The sequence below is a fragment of the Canis aureus genome, chromosome 32 (assembly GCF_053574225.1).
Source record: "Canis aureus isolate CA01 chromosome 32, VMU_Caureus_v.1.0, whole genome shotgun sequence".
Classification (NCBI taxonomy): domain Eukaryota; kingdom Metazoa; phylum Chordata; class Mammalia; order Carnivora; family Canidae; genus Canis; species Canis aureus.
This window is the reverse complement of record NC_135642.1, coordinates 35459732-35482997: the sequence shown is the minus strand read 5'-3', so window position 1 is coordinate 35482997 and position 23266 is coordinate 35459732. Positions and strand designations below refer to the sequence as shown.

The following is a 23266-nucleotide window of genomic DNA, read 5'->3' as shown; positions in this document are numbered from 1 at the left end:
CTCAGCATGTCAAAAACATTCACCATTGCTTGACCTGTGCTTCCTGGGGAGGTGGTGCAAATACTAACAATTCATACACAGGAAAGCTACCAAGAAGGTTTTTTTGCTGTTATCAGTGTCTTTGATTTGTTTTGTTAAGATTTTATTTATTTATTTGAGGGCGGGAAGGAGGAGAGGGAACAGGAGACGGAGGGGGCAAGAATCTCGAGCAGACTCCTTGCTCTGCCCACATGGGGCCCAATCCCACGACCCTGAGATCATGACCTGAGCCAAAATCAAGAGTCCAATACTGAACCGAGTCACCCAGGTGACTCAGTCTCTTTGTTTAAACATGATTTTGGGGGTGTCTGGGTGGTACAATCAGATATCTGACAGCTCTTGGTTTCAGCAGGGTCTTGATCACAGGGGCACGGGATCCAGCCCCATGACAGTATCCGTGCTCATCGTGAAATGTGCTTAAAACTCCTTCTGCCCCATCCTACCCTCTAAAATAAATAAATAAATCTTTAAAAAGAAAAAAACTTTTTTTTGGTTTTGTCCAATCTACCAATAATGATTAACTGTATCAACAGTGTCATAGACCCAGGGGTCCAAAAAGGTATGGCCCCAAAACAAGTTAAGGGAAAAAAAGACATATAAGCAGGACGCCTGGGTGGCTGAGTGGTTGAGTGTCTGCCTTTAGCTCAGGTTGTGATCCTGGGGTCCTGGATTAAGTCCCACATCAGGCTCTTTGCAGAGAACTTGCTTCCCCCTCTGCCTATGTCTCTGCCTTTCTCTGTGCATCTCTCATGAATAAATAAATAAAAATTTTTAACAAAATAAAAATAAAAAAATAAAATGATACTGCATTTAATGTGATGTTCATTACACAATATAGACCACAAGTACAAAAGAGGAATTAGAAAATGTGAGTTAACATTAAAAAGAGCATAAGACTCAGGATGAATTTTGTTCTTTGGGTACTTCTAAAATATTTATTATGGGGGCACCTCAATGGTTGGGTGTCTGCCTTGGGTTCAGGTCATGATCCTGGGATCCTGGCATCAAGTCCTGCATTGGGCTCCCCCATAGGGAGCCTGCTTCTCCTTCTCCTTATGCCTATGTCTCTACCCCTCTTTCTTTGTCTCATGAATAAAATCTTTAAAATATATATTTTTTTATTATGAATTTTTCCATACAGAAAAATGGAAAGAATAAAACAGTGAAACTCATAAACTAACCAACTAAGCAACTGTGAACACTTTGCCACACTTGCTTTATCTACTATGTATGTGGATTTTTTTCTTGAACCATTTCAAAGTGAGTCTCATATATCATCTATGAATAACATTCCCCTACATAATCATGATACATTACATCTAAAAACTTAGCAATTCTCTATTCAAATTTCCCAAACTGTCCCAAGAATACATTTGATCACTATTTCATTTTTGATTCAGTATCCACCTGAGGTTCATGGATTACATTTGGTTGGCATGTCTCCTTAGTCCGTTATTCTAGAACCATACCACTAGCACCCTTTTGCCCATGATACTGACTTTCTAAAGAGACTGGGTCAGTTGTTATAGAGAATGTTCCACATCCTGGATTTGTCTAATGATTTCCTCCTGGTGTCATTTAACTTGTTCCTCTGTCCCTGCATTTGTTGTAAACAGGAAGTTAGGTCTCAAGGCTTGATTCTAGACACAGATCTGGCTTAGATTTTAAAAGACAGGCAGCATATAAAATGTCCAAATTAACATGATTTATCAACACTTTTAATTTGGTATTAAGAGCAAAAGATAATAGCTTTCTGAGAAGGAAGAAATCAAAGTGGATTAACAACACTTCCCCTTTGAATAACATTCCGGTAATTATCAAGTGCTTTGATAGATTATTTCAGATGATGCTCATCTGCCCAGCTTCCCTCACAGGTTTGTTACATTATCATCCTTACTTTACTAATAAGGAAAACCAATGCTCGGTGAAGTCAAATTACACGGCCAAGATCAACAATTAAGAAGTAATAAAACTAAGTCTGGAAGCCAAGTCCTAGAATAGCATGAAGTTACTCAGAAAACGCTATAAAATCTCAAGATTATGTAAATGGGAGATGAGATTTATGCTAGGTCTTGAAAGATGGGCAGCATTCACTCATTCCAGACACTGCCAGATGCAAGGTAAAGATCAGTATACAAGACAGTCATGGTCCCTGCCCTCACAGAAGCTAAAGTGTGATGGCAAATACAAAACAAAAATACAATAACATAGGAAAGCAGAGGAGGGCGTTCCAGACAAAAGAAACCACGTGGGCAAGCCCAGAGAGAGGTAGGAAGCAGCATGCTGGGGTGAAAGGAGGACAGTAAAGGGGTCAGTGCAAACCACAACAGATGAACCAGGAGAGAGAAACATCAAACGAGATGGGTAAGGCAGCACCAGTAGCAGCTACTCTACTAAAGTATTCTCCCTTTGTTTCAAAGACACATAAGTAAGTGAAAGAATAATATTCTAAGCGTTTATATTCAAACAAGGGCCCCACACATCTCCTTGCTATGGACAGAGTCATCTTTAGGAATCTTTTTGCCTTTTCTGTACCTGCTGCAACAAGAGCAGGGGCATTCTTCCCCAGGAACATGGGCTTCAGTTGGATTGAGTGTCTCCCTTTGGCTCAGGTCATGATCCTGAGGATCAAGTCCCACATCTGGCTCCTGCAAGGAGCCTGTTTCGCCCTCTGCCTCTGTCTGCCTGCCTGCCTCTCTCTCTCGTGAACATATAAATAAAATTTAAAAAAAAAAGGGGGGGGGGCTCCTAGATATCATGGAGCACAGCCTGGAAAGGCCGTGAGAGACCCTCAAAAAGCACATCAAACTGTCTTAACTTTTCTGTCCCCTTCCTGAAGGGCCTTCACATTCTAAGAGACAGGTGTCCCTTACAAACCTAGCAGAAGTGCTGACGCTAGGAACTATGCTCCAAATGCAATCATGAGGTAATTCTGAGTGTTTTTGGGTTACAGTGACACGGTTCAAAAGCCATAATATGTGGATGCCACCAAGGCCAAGCAACACACCCTCCCATTTATTCAGCACCTTATGGCCTTCAAAGCACTTCTGTATGAGGTACCTTGTTTAATCTTCACAGTACTCTTTCAAGGCAGGAATGCTTCATTTCATCAGCAGGTGTCTACTGAAGAGCAGACACTGTTCTAGTCACTGAGCAAGGAACAAAGCCAAAGCCCCACCTTCGTGGAGCTCACATATTAGCGGGGCAGCAGATTGACACTTACACACAGTGCACTGTTAGTGGCAAGTGCTATGAGGAAAAACTGGGCACGATAAAGGGGCAGAGAGTGACAGGGAGTGCCGGGTTATAGATTAGACAGAAACAAAGAAAGATTAAGTATGTGCCTCATCATGGAAGGAAACACAAGGTACCCCAAGCAATCCCAGTTGAGTACATCCCACAGGGAACTCTCACAAGGGTACAAAAAGAGCTGTGCACAAAGATGGTCATGACTGCACTGTCTGATGTAGCAAAAGAAGAGTTGAAAACAGAGTTGTCTCATTCTGGGGGAATTGACATAGGATAATAAATAAAATGTGGTACATGCACATGACCACTCTGCAACCAAGAGAAATAACGAATAGCATAATGCAGCATCAGGAATAGAGGTCGGAAACATGGTATTTAGTTTAAAAAAATAAAAGGAACTATTCTGTTTAAATATTCCTAGTTCTCCTTCCAAGACGCTCCCACTCCTTTGAAGGTCAGCATGGCCATGTGATTTACTTCAGCAAATGAAATAGGAGCAAAAGTGACCTGTGTCGCTTCTGGCCAAAAATTTTAGGAGCCAGAATGCAGTTCACAAGACACCCTTCTAACATGAGCATATTTGAGATGGTGCCTCCATGAACCTTGATCCCTAATGGAATCCAATGAACAGAGACTCCCACTGACCTCCAAGTGTGTTAAACAACTGAGATTTTTTTTTTTTTTGGTTGGTTGTTACCTCCATATAACCTAACCTATCCCAACTGGGGCATATTTACAGCACAAGAGCAATCTTTAAGGCAGCCCGGGTGGCTCAGCAGTTTAGCACTGCCTTCAGCCCAGGGTGTGATCCTGGAGACCCGGATGGAGTCCCATGCTGGGCTCCCTGCATGGAGCCTGCTTCTCCCTCTCTCTCTCTCTCTCTCTCTCTCTCTCTCTCTGTCTCTCTCTCTGTGTGTCTCTCATGAATAAATAAATAAAATCTTAAAAAAAAAAAAAACACAAGAGCAATCTTTATAAAATTTGAATATATTTAGGGTGCACAACATGATGATTTGATACACAGGTAGGGAAATGATTACTACAGTCAAGCTGATTAACAAAGGTATCTATTTCCTTACATAGTTACCTTTTTTGTGTGTATGAGAGCACCTGAAATCTATAATCTTAGCAAACGTCCAGTATTCAATACATTAACTATATCATTAACTATAGTCACCATGTTGTACACTAGATCTCTAGACTTATGCTAACTGCAAGTCTGTACCCTCTGACCAACACCCCCACCTCCCCACCCATGGTAATCACTTCTCTAGTCTCTGCTTCTATTATCCCCCCTCTGTTTTAGATTCCACATATAAGTGAGATCATGTAGTATTTTCTTTCTTCTGTGTCTGGCTTATTTCATTTAGTATAATTGTCTTCCAGGTTCATTCATGTTGCCACAAATGGTAGGATCTCCTTTCTCAAGGCAGAATAAGGGCACAATCGCATTCAGCACTCTATGCACAGAAACACACAGAACACCATCCACCTCCCAAAGGTACACATACCCAACAAATGGGTGGAACTAGAAGACCATGTATTAAATACCCTAAAGTGGGTGCCTGTGAAAGAAAAGGAAATCGAGAGGAGGAAATGACAGCAAAGGGGGAAAAGAAAAGAAAAAATGAAAAAGTATAAAAAGGTTTGTTAAATACATCATGCAAATAGAAAGTCACTCACTGATTTACTAAAATATTTTTGCACTTACTATGTGCCAGCTACTATATTCCAGAGACTACTTACAAAACAATGAATCAGAAAAAGGCAGCTCTGACCTTACAATTTATGGTGTACAGAAAAGAGAGAGATTTAAAATATCCTAGTAAGAAACTATAGACAGTGAATGAGTGTCATTAAAAAAAAAAAAAAAAAATTCAGGTGATAGGCACCTAGCTGGCTCAGTCAGTGAAGCATGAGACTCTCTTGATCACAGGGTCATATGTTTGCTCCACATTGGGCGTGGGGCCTATTTAAAAAAAAAAAAAAAAAAAGGCAGGCACTCTTAAGTGCCCTGCCTTAAAAAAGAAAGAAAAGAAAGAAAAGAGAAGAAAAGAAAAGAAAGAAAGAAAAGAAAAGAAAGAAAAGAAAAGAAAAGAAAAGAAAAGAAAAGAAAAGAAAGAAAAAAGAAAAGAAAAGAGAAGAAAGAAAAGAAAAGAAAAGAAAAGAAAAGAAAAAAGAAAATCAGATGACATGGGAAAGTAACCTCCTTTAGAAATTAGGTGGTCTGTGAACACCTCAGGGAAAATGGTATTTAGGTAAAGATAATGATTGCTTCCTTCCTAGCTTGGGAAAAGGAAGGGATGATTCATCCTAGGCAAAGGAAACAGCATGTGCAAGGGCCTGGAGGGAGTAGAGACCATTCCAAGGAGGAAGTAAAAAAGGACTGGTATAGTGGAAGAAAGGGGTGGCAGGAAATGTGGTGAAAGAGATGGGGGTGGAGGTTCACGGTGGGCATATCTCTGGGTCTTATAGCCCAATAGGAGTTTGGATTTTATTCTAAATCCAATGGAACCATGAAAACATTTTAAACAGGAGAATGATATGATCTCTTTTCCAATTTATTTCATGCTAACACTTAGCACCCTTGAAGTATGCTCATAGGTTTTTGCAAAATTTGCAAAAGAGGTATTTTTGCACTCTTCTTCTTCAAGGACCCCTGCAACTTGTATAAACTTCAGGTCCCATGTAACCCAGCTCCGTTCAAATGCATTAAGTGCTAAGTTAAGAGGTAAAAGCCAGAGTGCCAAGGAGCCACAGAGAAGCAACCTTGCCAATTTAGTACCAAGAGATCCTTAATGTCAATGGAGGTTTTTCTTTTTTCTTCAGTTTACATGACAGGCAATGTTCACAACTGTACCCTGTCTAATCACAGAAATCAAGAGAATAGCAGCCTTGCTTGAGAAATACTCTCGAAGGTGAAAGATGAAGATGTGTACAGCTTTCCTCCCTTTAGTGCCATGAAATGTAGGGGAACAGTCCATGTTTGTCTCAAGCAGCCTACACAAAGATGCCTCCCATTGTAACACAGTAATGAGTCATGGAGGTAGATGCAGATGGCACAAAAAACGAAGGGAATGCAGGGAGTCGCTTATCCAGAAGCAAAGGCAACTTCACAGACATACCCACCACCACGAATGGAAATTACCTTCCACTTTCCTTCAGTTTTCTAAACATTTATCCAGTAACAAAGGCACCAGAAGCTAACATTTATGGAGATTTACTACGTATTAGCTCAATTAACCTTCAAGACTACCCTACATAGGTTCTATCATTAGCTCCATTTTTGCGGACGAGAAAACTAAATCTAAGCCTTAGAGAGAGACATCCCAGGTCACAAAACCACAAAGTAACAGAACCAGGCTTCAAACTTAGCCTGACTCCAGAGTCCAACTTCTTAAGCACTGTGGAGAATCTCCCAGTGCCACCAAATTTTTCTGCCACCAACTCCAGAGTAGTTTATTCTTTTCTTCCTCATTTTTTTTTTTTAACAAGATTCCTCCCATTTGCAAGAATACAGCTGTAATGCCACAATTAACAAGAGAATGACCACAGGTACTTCCACCCAGTACCTAACTCCAAATCAAATAGGACCAGGACGGTCAGGCCACAACATTCAAAAAGCCACTGTGGTCAAAACATGTTCTGCCCTGTGCTGGGGGGATCAGTTTGTTTCCAAGGGGTAAAATTCTGCAAAGTCTGAACTGCGCAGAATCTGACCTGTACAAGTCAATACCGTGCAAAACAAACACTATAGTATTGAAGGGCGTTTGCTGGGAGCAGGTTTGAGGTACCTAGCTGAGTTCACATCATAGGTCCACCACTGGCTTTGTGATCATTAGAGGGATGGACAGAGTCACCAAGCCAGCAGGTCCCCAGGCTATTAAAATCTAAAGAGAAAGGAAGATGATAGAAATCACCAAAGAGCAGAAGGTTCAGACCTACTCCATTTGTTTCATCAGCTAGCTTCCCTACATCTCCAAGTGTGCAGATAAAGATTAAGAACCAAATCTTGGGATCCCTGGGTGGCGCAGCGGTTTGGCGCCTGCCTTTGGCCCAGGGCACGATCCTGGAGACCCGGGATCGAATCCCATATCAGGCTCCCGATGCATGGAGCCTGCTTCTCCCTCTGCCTGTGTCTCTGCCTCTCTCTCTCTCTCTCTCTGTGACTATCATAAGTAAATAAATAAAAATTAAAAAAAAAAAAAAGAACCAAATCTTTCAGGGATCTCTGGGTGGCTCAGTGGTTTAGCGCCTGCCTTTGGCCCAGGGCATGATCCTGGGGTCCTGGGATCAAGTCCCACGTCTGGCTCCCTGCATGGAGCCTGCTTCTCCCTCTGCCTGGGTCTCTGCCTCTCTCTGTGTCTCTGTCTCTCACGAATAAATAAATAAAATCTCAAAAAAAAAAAAAATTTCCTGGTTACTTCTCCAGGTAGCCGGGTCTCTCTCCCTCACAGTCTTGTCCCTTACTCCAGATGCTAACCGAGTTCTGGGAGCTCAGAAACACCCTCCCTAGGAAACAGCCTCGTCGCCCGTTTAATGAGAGAAAGTGCTGGTTTGCAGAGATGGAGCACCCTGCGCGTGTGGTTTTCACAGCTATGGGGTGTTCAGTGTATTAGGTCAGGAGTTTAAAGGCTCCTGATACAAGTACGGAGAGCCAGGAGAGTCGCTGGTGAGGAGCGATTTGTTAATGAATGAAGAGTCCAACGGAGAAAGGGGAAAGCGGCTCCCTTAGAGACAACACAGTTTTCCAGGAAGAAGGCCAAGGACCTGGAGCCCCCCCCCCCCCGCCCCGACGTCGGCAAGGGAAGGGCCGAGGGGCTCCAGGTGCACACACGCCCCCGCCAGCCCCAGCCAGCCCGCCGGTGGCCGCAACAGGGGCGCTCCTGGCCCACAGGTGTCCAGCACAAAGGTGCGGACGCTGTTTGCTGGTCCCAACTCCACACTCCGTACTTCGGGCCGGCCTCCATTCTTTGCAGGACGCTTGCCTCCCTTCTCCGCTTCACAGGCCGGGCTCCCCGAGACGAGCTGGAGAAAACAGCCGGGGAGGGCGGGGGGCGGGGGTCGGGGGTGGGGGGGAGGTGAACCCGGTTTCATCCTGGGCGGGAAGAAAGTGAATGGCCAGTGGCCAAGGATGACTGCAAGGGTCGGGGGGCGGTTACATGGGGACTCGCTGGGTCCGCCGACTGGTCTGAGTCCGGAGCACGATCCGTGCTTAGTCACCGACACCTCGGCGGCCGGGAGTCCCTCGCCCCTGCCGGCCCGACTCGTGCGTGACGAGCCCGAGCGGAGCCCCGCGCGCCGCGCACCCCCGCCTCGGCCCCGCCGCCCGCGCCGCACTTACTCCGCCGAGCTGGTCCCGTTCACCGCCGAGCCGTCGGGGGCCGGGTTCAGCTGGATGGGCGTCGGCTTCTTCTTGGGCATTTTGGACGCGGAAAGGCGCGTCCGGCTCCGAGCGGAGAGCGGCCCGTGTCTCGCTTCCTCCGTCCGCGCCGCCCCACGCCCGCCGCGCAGGGCCGAGCAGGGGCCGAGGGCCCGGGGCTGCCTTCGCGGGGGGGTGGGGGGGGGCGTCAGGGCCGAGGAGCCGCCGGCGGTCCCGGGGGACCCCCGCCCCACTCGCGGGGGGGCTCGGTCGGCGCGCGGGGACCCACGGGCTCCCCCCGCCGGCGCAGCTCGCAGCCCGCAGCCCGGCTTCCCTCCGTCCGCCCCCCAGTCCACCGGTCCCTCAGGCTCGCCCCGCACAGCCGCAGCCCGGAAAGTACAGCCGTCGCCGGCGCCGCGCCGCCAGCCGCTCGCTCGGCGCAGCCGTCCCAGGGAGGGAGCGGAGGGCGGAGGAGGGGCGGGGAGCAGGGAGGCCTCGCCCCTCCGGCGGGGCCGCGGCGCCTTCCACACACGCCCACTCGGCCCCGCCCCCGTCGCCTCGCCGACAGCCAATGGGAGCACGCCTCGGCGGCAGATGACGCGGAAATACGTCACGGGGGCGCGGCGCGCTGACGGGGGGGCGGGGCTCCACGGCGCCCTCTGCTGCCGCGCGGCGCTCAGGTGGTCGCCCCGCCCCCCCGCCCCCCCTCCCCGGTCCCTCCTTCTCCTCCTCCTCCTCCTCCTCCTCCTCCTCCTCCTCCTCCTCTTCCTCTTCCTCTTCCTCTTCCTCCTCCTCCTCCTCCTCCGCGGGGAAAGGAGCCGTACATCCTGGTTCCCGGAGCCGAGGGGAAGGTCCGGTGCCGCCGGGGCCCCCTCTGCGGGGACCGCAGCGTCCTGCTGGGGCCGGGTCGTGATGAAGGACATGCAATAATCAGACGAATAAGGAAAAAGGCCTCATTTCTAGAGGAGAGGGAGCGTGGGGGGGGAGGGGGATAGAAAACTTGTCGCGCCTAACAAACTGGCAAATGGATAGATACCTCGATTTATGCAAAATTGTAATGCACTTTGTTGATCTACTGATGAGGGTACAGGGAGATGGGCACTCAGTACCCATGAGATTGTAACTGGGGCAACCTTTTTTGAGAGCAGATTGATGGTATTTTTTAAAATCTTGAAACCAAAAAAATAAAATAAAATAAAATCTTGAAACCTAAAAAAAAAGTAAAAAATAAAAAATAAAAATAAAAAAAAGTAAAAAATAAAAAAAATGAAATCTTGAAACATTCCTTTAAAAAAAAAAAAAGACCTTTCAACCAATGATTCCAGGTATATGAAACGTGAAGAAATAAGATGTAAATAAAGAGCTTACTAAAGTATAGGAAGCACCATACCTATTATTTTATTTTTTTAATTTTATTTATTCATACCTATTATTTTTATTTTTTTTTATTTTTTCTCTATTATTTTTAAATGTAGATTCAGGGGTGCCTGAGTGGCTCTATTAAGCATGAGACTTTTTTTTTTTTTAAGATTTTATTTATTTAATCATGAGAGACGCAGAGAGAGGCAGAGGGAGAAGCAGGCTCCATGCAGGGAGCCGGATGTGGGACTCCATCCTGGGTCTCCAGGGTCACACCCTGGGCAAAAGGCAGGTGCTAAACCACTGAGCCACCCAGCGATCCCCAAGCATAAGACTCTTGATTTGGGCTCAGCTCATGATCTCGTGGTGGTGGAGTTACGGGATCAAGGGCATCAAGGTTCCACACTAGGCCTGGAGCCCACTTGATATTCTCTCTCCCTCTCCCTCTGCCTCTCCCTCTGCCCCTCTCTTACATACATACATATATAGATATAGATTCAGTCCTTCTCTTCCCCTTCACCCTTCCTATTCAGTCCTAAAGGTATTGAGTGTGCAGAACAAAGTCAGCCACCCAGCTGTTTGTAATATATAAAGAGAGTAAGGTTTTCCTTTTCATTTTGTAGCCCTTGGTACTGTTTGAATCTTATGCAAGTAACTTACTCAATTAAAAACATTTTTTAAAAATTTTAACATTGATATGGGAATGTAACCCAGAGCAGACACTTTGGGAAACAGTCTGGCAGTTCCCCCGGTTAAGTATAGTTACCATATGACCCAGAAATTCTACCCCTGACTATATATTCAAGAGAAATAAAAAACGTATATCCATACAAAAACCTATACACAGATGTTTGTGGAAGCATTATTCACAATGGCCGAAGGGGGAAGCAACCCAAATTTCTATCAACTCAAGAGCAGATAAACAAAATGTGACATAGCCGTACGATGGAATATTACTCAGCCATGAAGAGGAATGAAGTGCTGATCCACGCTACATGCAGGCACGAATGACTTTAAAAATATGATGCCAAGTGAAAAGAGTCAGTCACAAAATATCACATATTGTATGATCTCATTTATATGAAATGCCCAGAATAGGCAAGTCTATAAAGACAGAGAGGTTAATGGTTGTTTAGGGCTTGGTAAAGCAGATGAACTAGGGATGGTAAGTAGAATGATAGCTAAAGAGCATAAGGTTTCCTTCTGAGGTAATCAAAATATCCTAAAATTGACTTCGGTAATGGTTGCACATTTCTGTGAATTTATTTAAACCATTAAATTGGGGCACCTGAGTGGTTCAGTGATTGAGCATCTGCCTTTGGCTCAGGTTGTGATCCCCAGGGTCCTGGGATTGAGTCCCACATTGGGCTCCCCATAGGGAGCCTGCTTCTCCCTCTGCCTGTGTCTCTGGCTCTCTCTTTGTGTCTCTTATGAATAAATAAATAAACTCTTTTTTAAAAAAAGAAGCTTTTTTAAAAAATTGAATTATATATACACTTTACATGAGTGAATTATATGGTATATATGTATTGTTTCTCAATAAAGCTGTTATTAAAGCAACAACATCAACAAAGAAATTCAGGAGAAGAGCCAAGAATAGCCAAGACAGTCTTGAAGAACAAAGCTGGAAGATCTATGCTCCCAGATACCGAGATCCACCTAAGATTGAGTATTTAAGAAAGTATGGCACTAGCCTAAGGATAGACAAGTAGCCCAATAGAGTAAAATAAAGAATTTGGGAACAAACCCATATGTAATCACCTGATTTTTGAAAAGGATGATAATACATTGCAGTGAGGGAAAGGATGATCTTTTACATAAATGGTGCTGGGCCAATTGAATCTCCACATGAAAAAAAGTAAGTCTTCATTCATCCCTATATCACACCATCCATAGCAAATCAACTCTGGATGGATTATAGAACTAAATTAATCTTTTAGGGATGCCTGGGTGGCTCAGCAGTTGAGTGTCTGCCTTCAGCTGGGGGCATGATCCCAGGGTCTGGGATTGAGTCCCTCATCAGGCTTCTTGTGGGGAGCCTGCTTCTATCTTCTGCCTATGTCTCTGCCTCTCTCTGTCTCTTTCTCTGTGTCTCTCATGAATAAATAAATATTTTTTAAAGAAAAAAAAGAACTAAATAAAGCTTTTAGAAGAAAATGCTGGAGATCTCTTCATTACATTGGGGTAGACAAGGTTGGGGGGGGTTTGGGGGGCACTGTTTGGTTGGCTTGGGTTTATTTGTTTTTTTTTTTTTTTTTTTTTTTTTTGGTTTTAAGTAAGCTCTACAGCCAACCCAGGATTTGAACTCATAACCTTGAGATCAAGAGTCACATGCTCTAACGACTAATCCAGCCAGGTGCCCCTAGGCAAAGATTTTTTTTTTTAAGATTTTATTTATTTATTTATTTATAGGTGCTTGAGTGGTTGAGTCAGTTAAGCTTCTGCCCTTGGCTCAAATCATGATCCCAAGGTCCTGGGATGGAGCCCCACATCAGGCTTCTTGCTCTATGAGGCTTCTGCTTCTCTTCCTCCCTCTCCCTCTGCCTCTCTCCCCAGCTTGAGCTCGCTCTCACTCTCTCTCTCTCTCAAATAAATAAATAAAATGTTCTTAAAAAATAAATATTTTGGGGGATCCCTGGGTGGCGCAGCGGTTTAGCGCCTGCCTTTGGCCCAGGGTGCGATCCTGGAGACCCGGGATCGAGTCCCACGTCGGGCTCCCGGTGCATGGAGCCTGCTTCTCCCTCTGCCTGTGTCTCTGCCTCTCTCTCTCTCTCTGTGTGACTATCATAAATAAATAAATAAATAAATAAATAAATAAATAAATAAATAAATAATTTTTAAAGGTAAAAATGGGGCAACCTGGGTGGCTCAGCGGTTTAGCGCTGCCTTCAGCCCAGGGTGTGATCCTGGGGACCTGGAATCGAGTCCCATGTTGGGTTCCCTGCATGGAGTCTGCTTCTCCCTCTGCCTGTGTCTCTGTCTCTCTGTCTCTGTCTCTGTCTCTGTCCCTCTCTCTCTGTGTCATGAGTAAATAAATAAAATCTTTTTAAAAAAAATTTTAAAGGTAAAAATGTTATGTCTATTTTACCAGAATTTTTAAAATACTAAGATACTACACCCACTATTCTGGCTAAATTGAAAAAGATAAGTATTATCAAATGTTGTTAAGATGTAGAGCAACTAGGAGAGGACTCTCACCCCAATAGTGAAAGTAATAATGTATGAAACCAGTTGGAAAAATTGTTTGGGCATATCTACTAAGGTTGAACTTCTACTGCATGACTCAGAGATTCTACTCTCAGACATATACTTAGAGAAATCAATATATATGTTCATCAGAAAATATGTACAAGAATGTTCATAGTAACACTATCTGTAATAGTTGATTTTTTAAGATTTTATTTATTTATTCATGAGAGACACACACAGAGAGAGAGGCAGAGACACAGGCAGAGGGAGAAGCAGGCTCCAGGCAGGGAGCCCGATGCGGGAGTGAATCCCGGGACTCCAGGATCACACCCTGGGCTGAAGGCAGCACTAAACTCCTAAGCCACCCAGGCTGCCCTATCTGTAATAGTTATTAAGGAAACAACCCAAATGTCCCTCAGCCGGAAATGGATAAATTGTGGTAAATTCCGACAATGAAATATTCTATAGTTTTGTGAAAATAGACTACGACTACTTGCAACAATATGAATGAGTCTCACAAACATCCTGTTGAGTAGAAGCCAAACACAAAGACACAAAAAAGTAATACTAATATATATTAAATGTATATGGTGCAAAATGGGCAAACCTAATTTATGGTGTTAGGAATTGGGATAGTGGGTGTCCTTGAGGAGCTGAGCAACAGGCAGGTGAGGTAAAGGAGGCTTTTTTGGGTGCTAGTAACATTTGCTTTCTTGATGTGGGTGTAGTTTCTCCAAGCGTATTCCATTTATGACTTATATACTTTTCCGGATGTATGTTACCCTTCAATAAAACAATTACGAGAGAAAAGAAACAGAAATTCACTCAACATTACTAATCATCAGGGAAATGCAAAACAAAACTACAATGAGATATTGTTAGAATGGCTATCATCAAAAAGACAAGTGATAACAAGCATTGACAGGGTGTAGAGAAAAGGGAACTCTTGTGTACAGTTGGAGGGAATGCAAATTCACACAGCCAAGTATGGAAAACAGTATGAATGTTCCTCAAAATTAGATAAATTAATTAAATAAAAATAAAAATAAAACTACCATATGACCCAGCAATCCCACTTCTGGGTATCTATCCAAAGGAATTGAGATCAGGATTTCAAGGAGACATCTATGCTCCCAGGTTCATTGCAGTATTATTCACAATAACCAAGATATGGGAACAATCTAAGTGTTTCTCAATTGATGAATGGTTAAAGAAGATGTGGTATATATACACAGTGGACTATTATTTAGCCACAAGAAAAAAGAAATGCTGACATTTACAACAATAAGGATGAACCATGAGGACGTCGTGCTAAGTGACATAAGTCAGACAGAGAAAGACAAGTGCTGTGTGATACCTCTTAGGTAGAATCTAGAAAAACTAAACTCAAAGCAACAGAGAGTAAAGTAGTGATTACTAGAGCCGAGGATGAGGAGGAAATACCGAGAAATTGGTCAAAGGGTACAAACTACCAGTTATAAAATTAACAAATTTCAGGGATGTAATATACCGCATGGTGGTTATAGCTAGTAATACTATATTATATGCTTGAATGTTGCTAAGGGAGGAAATCTTAAATATCCTCATAACAAAGAAGAAATGGTAATTATGCGACAGAATGAAAGTGTTAGCTAATGCCACAGTGGTAATCCTTTTGCAATACCTAAGTGTATCAAATCAGCACCTGTACACCTCAAACTAACACAATGTTACCTATCAGTTGTATCTCAAGAAAGCTGGATTAAAAAAAAGAAATCACAGTAAAACATTTTTTCTCAGAAAATAGGTCAGACTGACCAAAATGTGTTTTGTTTTGTTTTGCTTTGCTTTTTAGATTGAAAAAGTAATAAAGCCTTTCATCGCATTAAAATATCACATCTTCTGAGCATCTTGTGTTTCTTGTTTCAAATTTTGTGGGTTTTTAAAAAATTATATAACTAATTCCAGTGTATTATATGGGGGGAAGCTAGAAAAGAATACAAAGGAAATTAAAGCCATTCATGATATACTACTAAATGATAACTGCTGTTTACATTATGGAGTCTCGTATTTATCTTAGCTATACTCACATGTGATTACTATTATAGGATCAATGAACTTCATCAATTTATGAGATTCATTTTAGAGGCAAGTCTATATTTGTTCCTTACAAATGAAGCTCTTTTATCCTCTTATTATGAAAAATTCAATTGGGAGATTCAAAGTAAGAAATGCCAAGGTATTGGGGCACCTGGGTGGCTCAGCTAAGTGTCCAACTCTTGATTTGGGCTCAGGTCATGATCCCAGTGTTCTGCGATGGGACCCTGCATTGGGCTCTGCGCTCCATGGGTAGTCAGCTTGGAGTTCTCTCTCTCCTCTCCCTTGGCTCCTACCCTGGCTCAGGCACAAGTGCACTCTCTCGCTCTCCCTCTCTTTCTCTCTCGTTCTTTCTCTCTCTCTCTCTGAAAGAAAAGAAAAAAAATTTAATGCCAAGGCTTTGCAAATAGAATATAGAATACATGAAAAAATTTGATCTTCCACTTTTTTCTCATTCTAATACAACAGTTTTCTATTCTTTAGTCTTAAGTGAACTCTGATCCTTTTTAAAAAAGATTATTTATGTATGTATTTGAGAGAGAGAGAGCACTAGCTGGGGGAGTAGCAGAGGGAGAAGGAGAAGCAAGCTCCCCACTGAGCTGAGGGAGCCTGAGGTGGGCTCCATCCCAGGACCCTGGGATCACAACCTGAGCTGAAGGTAGACACTTAGACTGAGCCACCCAGCTGCCCTTCTGATTCTTTGTTAAACGCTAATTTTACTAACATTAACTCTGTTTGCCTGTAATTCATTTGTTCAGGGTGGGGCTAATTTTTAAACAGTTTAAAGAAATAACTAAGAAATATAATCCATTGTCTTCCAAGCTGCTCTGAGTTTGGCAGCTGTTCCTACTGAGTAATGCAGCGAAGGGTCACAGTGTGAAGGGTAACAGGGTAACGCTACCCGACCCTCCCCCTTCAAGGGAGGTACATCCGCTTCCTCAATTCTGGATGTCGGACATTCCGGATGCAATGAGACCACTGGGTTATTTTGGGAACCACTTTTAATGGTCACTTGCCCTCCATTTAAAGGAAAAGAGGCCTCAGCAAGGTGAGGAATGACGCAATGTAATTGCTCTCTAAGGATGTGGCTTCAACCAGACAGGATGTCAGATCCGGCACCTTTTTTTGGAGGGGAATGGGGGTAGGGACCTCACGCTGACTTGGCATCTCAGAGATGTGCTACTTTGCTTTTCACTCTTGGGTAGCAGAGTGAAAGAAGATATACTCGGGACATACCAGCTTCCTACAGGGCAGCTGTGGAAAGGAAGTCTTGACTTCCTTTGGAATCACAACCCAGGATCCCGGATATTCTTTTTCTCAAACCTGGTCTAAGATTAAACAAATCTCTTTCTTGGGACATTCATTTGAATGCTTGTTGTCATTGGCCTTTTTTTTTTTTTTTTTCCTCATGCTTTCTTCTATTCAATAGGAAACCCTGCATCACTTTTTCCTACCAAGTGCTTTGCAAAAATTACAACCCGGAAATTAAAATGAGAGTGACCATTTGATCTACAGTGATCTGGGAGCTGTGATAAGAGGATATAGGGCTTCCACAGGCAAAACCATCCTAACCTGACTGGCAATCTTTTTATAATTCACACTGTCTCAAAGGCCAGGGCAGGTCACAGATAGCTGAGAATTTGCCTGAAAAGAGTTTCATCTTCAACAATGAACTGTGCATGACATGTAGTCCTGGGGTTACATATGTTTTATGATATTTTAAGCTATAATTATTGATACAGCAATGTATTTTGCAGTTGTATATATTCCCAAGGAGCAAGGAATCTCTGCAATGTGCCAGATTGTTTTAATTGTATAGCTTCATAATATAAAAGTAGTGTTATTGTTATTATAACGATAGCATTATAGTGTCATTATAATTACTACTAAACCAAATGGCTGTTTATCCTTGCTCCTGTGTATGCTTTCTCTGAATAGATAGAGCTTTATTAACTAGATCCTAGACTGGCATCTGATATAGAGAATGGGGGCTCATATTAGAATGTTAGCTGGACCATAAAAGTCATGGTATCCAAGCACCCCCATTTTTTCCCTTTTATAAATGGGAACACGCCTCAGAGCGTTCAGTGGTATACTTCAAGGTCCTATAGCTAGTTCAGAGTAGAACAGGGACAAGTCTAATGATCCCCCAGTTCAACAATCTTTTAAAAGTCTTGGTATCTAGCCAAATAGCTAATAGGTAAAATTAGTTATTGTTGTCGTTTAAGTAAAGTAAGCTCTTTGCCCAATGTGGAGCTTGAACTCAAGATTTTGAGATCAGAAGTACATGCTCTATCCTCCGAGAGCCAGGTGCCCCCAAATTAGCTTTGTTTAATAGTCATCAGGTAAGTTTGTTTGGCTGTGATACTTTCTTTCTTTCTTTTGTAGGCTCCATACCCAATGTGAGACTTGAACCCACAACTCTGAGATAGAGAAGCACAAGTGGCCCTGGCTGTGATATTTTCAAGTATCTCCAATTACAAAGACATTAAAGATCTTGGTAATGCCATAAATGATGACATATGATTATTTTTCCTTTATCTAATATCTTTTTCTCTAATTTTGATATTTATCTTCAATTTCAAATGGTGTCAAATCCTACTTAGCATAAGTTCAATATTTGGACAGATCCATACTTTTTTGGGGTTCTGTGAATTTGAGGCTAAGGTTAGAAAATGACAAATCTAGATGCCATTCAAACTCAGCTTATAACTGTTAAAAAAAGAAAAGAAATTTCATGTAAAGTCCATAATGCATACAGTCTAAATTCAAGAATTTAATTTAGGGAAATAAATAGAGATGTGCACAAAGATTTATATACAAAGGGATGTTTGTTTCACCATTACTCATAATAACAAGATATAAACAGAAATTAATTATTCTTTTATATTCAACTTGCTTGCTCTTTTATTAAATTCAATTTTTTTCTTGGAAGAAATGATAAGAATTTATTAATAGTGATTACCTTTATTTATTATTTTCTTTATGATTTTATTTTTAAGTAATCTCTGCGACCTCAAGATCAAGAGTCATATGCCCTACCAACTAAGCCAGCCTCAATAGTAATTGCCTCAATAATAATTGCCTTTAGAAAGACTTGCTGAATGGGAAGAAAAACTTTCACTTTTTATTGTGTACCTTTTTGTACTGCTTGAGTTTTCTGTCCATGTAAATGTACTACTTTATTTTCTTCAGAAACATCAACCTTGTATTTCCTAGGTGAGAAACTTATGGACAAGTTTTGCTTTCCTTCTTTGTATTTCTCTGTGTTAAAAAAGTAATAAATTGTATTATCTTAAAAATTAATGTGCAAAACTAGAAGATTTTATGATGTATCTTCATGATGAAATTCATTTTAGTTTAAAAATCTCTCTTTACGGTGTCCCTGGGTGGCTCATTCGGTTAAGCATCTGACTTTTAGTTTCAGCTCAGGTCATGATCTCAGGGTCCTGAAGTTAAGCTCCATGACAAGTCCTGCATCAAGATCCATATGGAGCAGTGCACTGGGCTCAACACTCAGCAGGAAATCTGTTTGAGATTCTCTTCCTCTCCCTCTCCATCTGCCCCTCCATCTCCTTGTGTACTCATCCTCTCTCTCTCTCTCAAACAAACAAATTATTAAAAAAAAAAAAAAAACTTCTCTTTAAAAAAGTACTAGTCATGGCATAGGAAAGTATTCTGAAAATACTAAGTGAATAAAGTATACGAGTATGTTAATGAGCACCACTTTATTATTAAAATACGATATAATCATCTGTGACGGAGATTGAAAGAGAGAAGACAAAGGATATAATCTCAAAATATTAACAGTGTTTGTTTTTGGAGGTAAAAGTATAGATTTGACTATTTTATTTGTTATTTTATGTTTTTCAGGATTTCCAGATTTTGTTGGTGAGCATTTATTAGTTGATAGTGCCACAGACACAGTACATTTCTTGTCTGCACTCCCTGCTTAGGTGAGCTCTATCACCTATAGGTTGATGAGCTCCTGATTTTATTACTGTTACTCTAGACCTCTCCCCCTGCATTTTAGACACAGTCCCCTTGGAACTTCTACATGGATGTATCAATGCACATCTCAAACTCAAAACATTTTTTTAAAGATTTATTTATTTTGAGAGAGAAAGAGAGAGCATGGAGGGGAGGGGTAAAGGGAGAGGGAGAGAGAGAAAAATCTTAGCAGACTTGATGCCCAGTGCAGAGCCCAGTACAGGGCTCAAACTCACAACCCTGAGATCAGGATCTGAGCTGAAATCAAGAGTTGGGTGCTCAATCAACTGAGCCACCTAGGTGCCCCTCAGACTCAAAACATTTAAACTGAAGCGCTTGATTCCAATCCCTCATCCCCCTGTAACCATCTTGATTCCTTTCTTTCCAGCACCACCCACATCCAAACTGTCACAAAACTAGTGTGACAGGCTCCACTCTGGCCCTTGTCTGGCCACACCCTTTCCCATGTTGTGAGGAGTCCACAGGGCCAAGGGATCATGCCTACATAGGGCCTGTGCCCCCCCCCCCCCCCACTTTCTAGACCATTCTTTAGTCACCCAAGACTCCAGAATTCCATGTCCAAACAGTACAGAACTTGCTCCCAGAGCCTGCAGGGGCCTCTCCTCTACCCATCCTCCTAAGAACAGGGTGGTACACTGCACCCAGGCATAGACTCCCCTAGGCCCAAGGGGTGGCCAAGAATCTATTTGAAGAAGGTATAGACAGAGTTTGGCTGGTGGGCTAGATGTCCTTGTACCTCTGAGTGAAAGTCTTTTTTTTTCTCTTTTTTTTTTTTTAGATTTTATATATTCATGAGAGACACACAGAGAGAGGCAGAGACAGAGGCAGAGGGAGAAGCAGGCTCCCTGCGGGGAGCCCAATGAAAGACTTGATCCCAGAACCCTGGGATCTTGACCTGAGCCAAAGGCAGACGCTCAACCACTGATCCTCTGATTAAAAGTCTTTGAAGGGTGGGGTGCAACTAGAAGTGGAAAGAGAAGCGGGAGCAGACAGACAAAGGAAGGCCAGCAGCTAGCTCTCCCCCTATTTCATTATGACATTCCAAGAATCTGGGAAATCTAAATCCCAAATCCCAACATGGACTTCCACCTTGTTTTTTTTTTTTTTTTAAGATTTATTTATTTATACATTCAGAGAGAGCGAGAGAGAGGCAGAGACACAGGCAGAGGGAGAAGCAGGCTCCATGCAGGGAGCCCGACGTGGGACTCGATCCCAGGTCTCCAGGATCACACCCCAGGCTGCAGGCGGCGCTAAACCGCTGTGCCACCGGGGCTGCCCTCCACCTTGTTATGAAAGTATATCTTTCAAGATAGGAGGATAGAACATTTTTTTAAATTTATTTATTTATGATAGTCACAGATTGAGAGAGAGAGGCAGAGACACAGGCAGAGGGAGAAGAAGGCTCCATGCACCGGGAGCCCGATGTGGGACTCGATACCCGGTCTCCAGGATCGCGCCCTGGGCCAAAGGCAGGCGCCAAACCGCTGCGCCACCCAGGGATCCCCGGAACATATTTTATTTAATGATCTCCCCTGTAACTTTTACATAGGTGATCATTTGGTATTGAGCCTCCATTTATTCTCTTGCCCTGGGCCCTACAAACATTGGGGTGGGCCTGCCTGTAAGTTCTACCTCCCAAACCTATAAGAATCCTAACTGGATCTCCACTTTCCCTCTGACATCCTGATCGTCCATTTTTCATAGAGCTGCTAGGAGATCTTAAAAAAAAATAAACAAACAAAAGTTAGTTTACTGCTTACAGTCCACCAATGGATCCATCTCCAAAATGCTCGTCAGAACTTTCCAGCTCTGCCCTCTTCACACCTCACCTCATCCTACTTTCCTCCTTAGTCACTAAACTCTGGCCACTGTGACCTTTCTTCCTTCTGAACACACCTGCTGGTTCCTACCTTGGGGCCTTTGGACTTCCTGTTCACTCAGCATAGAGCCATTGTTACCTTAGTCCTTTGCTTGTTTGCCTACTTCTTGCCATAAGACTCAGCAAATGTCACTTTTTCATCCTTACTACCCTGTCCCTCCAGTCATTCTCTGTCATATTACCATTTTACTTTCTTCTTTACTATTTTCCTTGTTTTTTTTTTTTTACTTACTTATTTCCTGGCTCCCTGATGGAAGAGAGGGATTCACCTGCCTGTTTACCATCTCTTCACCGGCTCTGAGAACTGTACCTGGCATACAGCCAATCCATAAATATTTGTTGAATAAATAAATCTCTGCCTTTTCTTTCTGACCAGATCTGGTCCACAATCTCTAGAAGCACATAGATTAAGTAGGATGATCCAGTGTGATCTCTGTTTTATAGGAGAGACTGGTAGCTAGAAAAGTTTAGGTAACACTGTAAATCAGTAGCAATTATTGGCCAGGATCCATGTCTACTGTTTCAACAGCCCCAGGCTCTTTTCATATCACTGAGCTACCTACCTGAGAGCTCATTGAAACCAAAGAATCTATCCTCATGTGTCTTTCTATAGTCTTTGCAAAAATAACTACTAAATCATACTATTTTAGAGAAGGAAAAATCCTTACCAAGTTCTAAAAAACTCCATCTGTAATGTGCTGTGGTGCCCTCTTATAGAAAAAATATGCCTAGGCTTCTACTCAAAATTTCTTGTCGTGACTTTTCAGCCCTTGTCGGCAATAAAAACTGTCTGGGTTCTTTCCACATGAAATTATTTTGTTTTATTTCAAGCCATTTAACCAGTTTGCAATGTAAACAAAAAAGAAGCATTCTCACCTTGAAGGGTTGAAGACCATTGGAGAGAACAGTTATAAAATTAAATAATCAGCTAATTCACGTGGCTCTTTTAATTCTGCCCCCAAACAATTGTCGGACTTCTTCTATTCATTTTTTCTGCTTGTTTTTTCATGGAAAAAAATTAAAAGTGAGAAAAAAGCAGTTACTCATTCAATTCATGTAAAGTGAGAGAAATGCAGTGCTATATACCCTCGTAAACTGGGAAGTCAGTGAGTATAATGAAATCAGTTTAAATACTATTGAGAGTATTTTCTTCTATATTTTAAGAACATCTCTTATACTTTGAATCCTTTTTACAGATCTATTGGGACATTATCACATAAGACACATGGCACACATTGAAAGTATAAAATTTGGGGATGCCTGGGTGGTTCAGTTGCTTAAGCATCCAACTCTTGGTTTTTGCTCAGATCATGATCTCAGGGTCCTGAGATGGAGCCCCATGTGGGACTTCACGCTCAGCAGGGAGAGTCTGCTTCTTTCTTTCTGCCTCTCCCTTTGCCCTCCCTCATTCATGCGTGCTCTCTGTATCTCAAATAAATAAATCTTTAAAAAAAAAGTATAAAATTTGAACACTTTTGTCGAATGTGGAGAAGCAATCAGTACAATCAAGATAAATGAACATACCCATCATCCCCTCGTAGTTGCCTTTGCCCCTTTAGGACTCTTTCCTCATCTGCCCATTGCCCTAGTATAGTTTGCATTTTCCAGAATTTTATATAAATTGTACATCTGGGGATCCCTGGGTGGCGCAGCGGTTTCGTGCCTGCCTTTGGCCCAGGGTGCGATCCTGGAGACCCGGGATCGAGTCCCACGTCAGGCTCCCGGTGCATGGAGCCTGCTTCTCCCTCTGCCTGTGTCTCTGCCTCTCTCTCTCTCTCTCTGTGACTATCATAAATAAATAAAAATTAAAAAAAAATAAAAAAAAATAAATTGTACATCTGGCTTCTTTCACTCGTCATAATTGCTGAGGTTCACTCAAGTTGTCATGTGTATCAGTAGTTTATTGATGGCTAAGTATTGTGCCATTTAATGGATATACCACAATTTGTTTTCCTTCCTTTTTTATTTTTATTATTTATTTTTTAGATTTTATTTATTTATTTGAGAAACAGAGAGAGAGGCAGAGACACAGGCAGAGGGAGAAGCAGGCTCCCTGCAGGAAGCCTGATGTGGAACTCGATCCCAGGACCCCAGGATCACGA

The 23266-nt window shown here is 42.6% G+C and overlaps 1 protein-coding gene and 2 long non-coding RNA genes across 3 annotated transcripts in view; 1 reads left to right on the top strand and 2 right to left on the bottom strand.

The window, feature by feature from the left end:
- The window catches only part of MAP2K1 (mitogen-activated protein kinase kinase 1), a 76918-nt gene extending 68069 nt beyond the window's left edge, over positions 1 to 8849 (bottom strand). The window contains exon 1 of the mRNA XM_077881565.1: positions 8633 to 8849. Coding sequence (XP_077737691.1) covers positions 8633 to 8712 — 80 coding nt within the window. The 5' untranslated portion in view covers positions 8713 to 8849. The remainder of the gene's footprint in view (positions 1 to 8632) is intronic.
- A 6546-nt stretch (positions 8850 to 15395) lies between these two features.
- On the bottom strand, positions 15396 to 22212 carry LOC144302887 (uncharacterized). Its single transcript, XR_013369886.1, has 3 exons — positions 22041 to 22212; positions 18413 to 18538; positions 15396 to 15639 (listed from the first exon to the last, which is right to left on the bottom strand). It is a non-coding gene; the product is annotated as an uncharacterized LOC144302887 (long non-coding RNA).
- Positions 16200 to 18532, top strand: LOC144302886 (uncharacterized). The gene is made up of 3 exons (XR_013369885.1): positions 16200 to 16322; positions 17663 to 17774; positions 18277 to 18532. It is a non-coding gene; the product is annotated as an uncharacterized LOC144302886 (long non-coding RNA).
- Positions 22213 to 23266: the final 1054 nt, after the last annotated feature.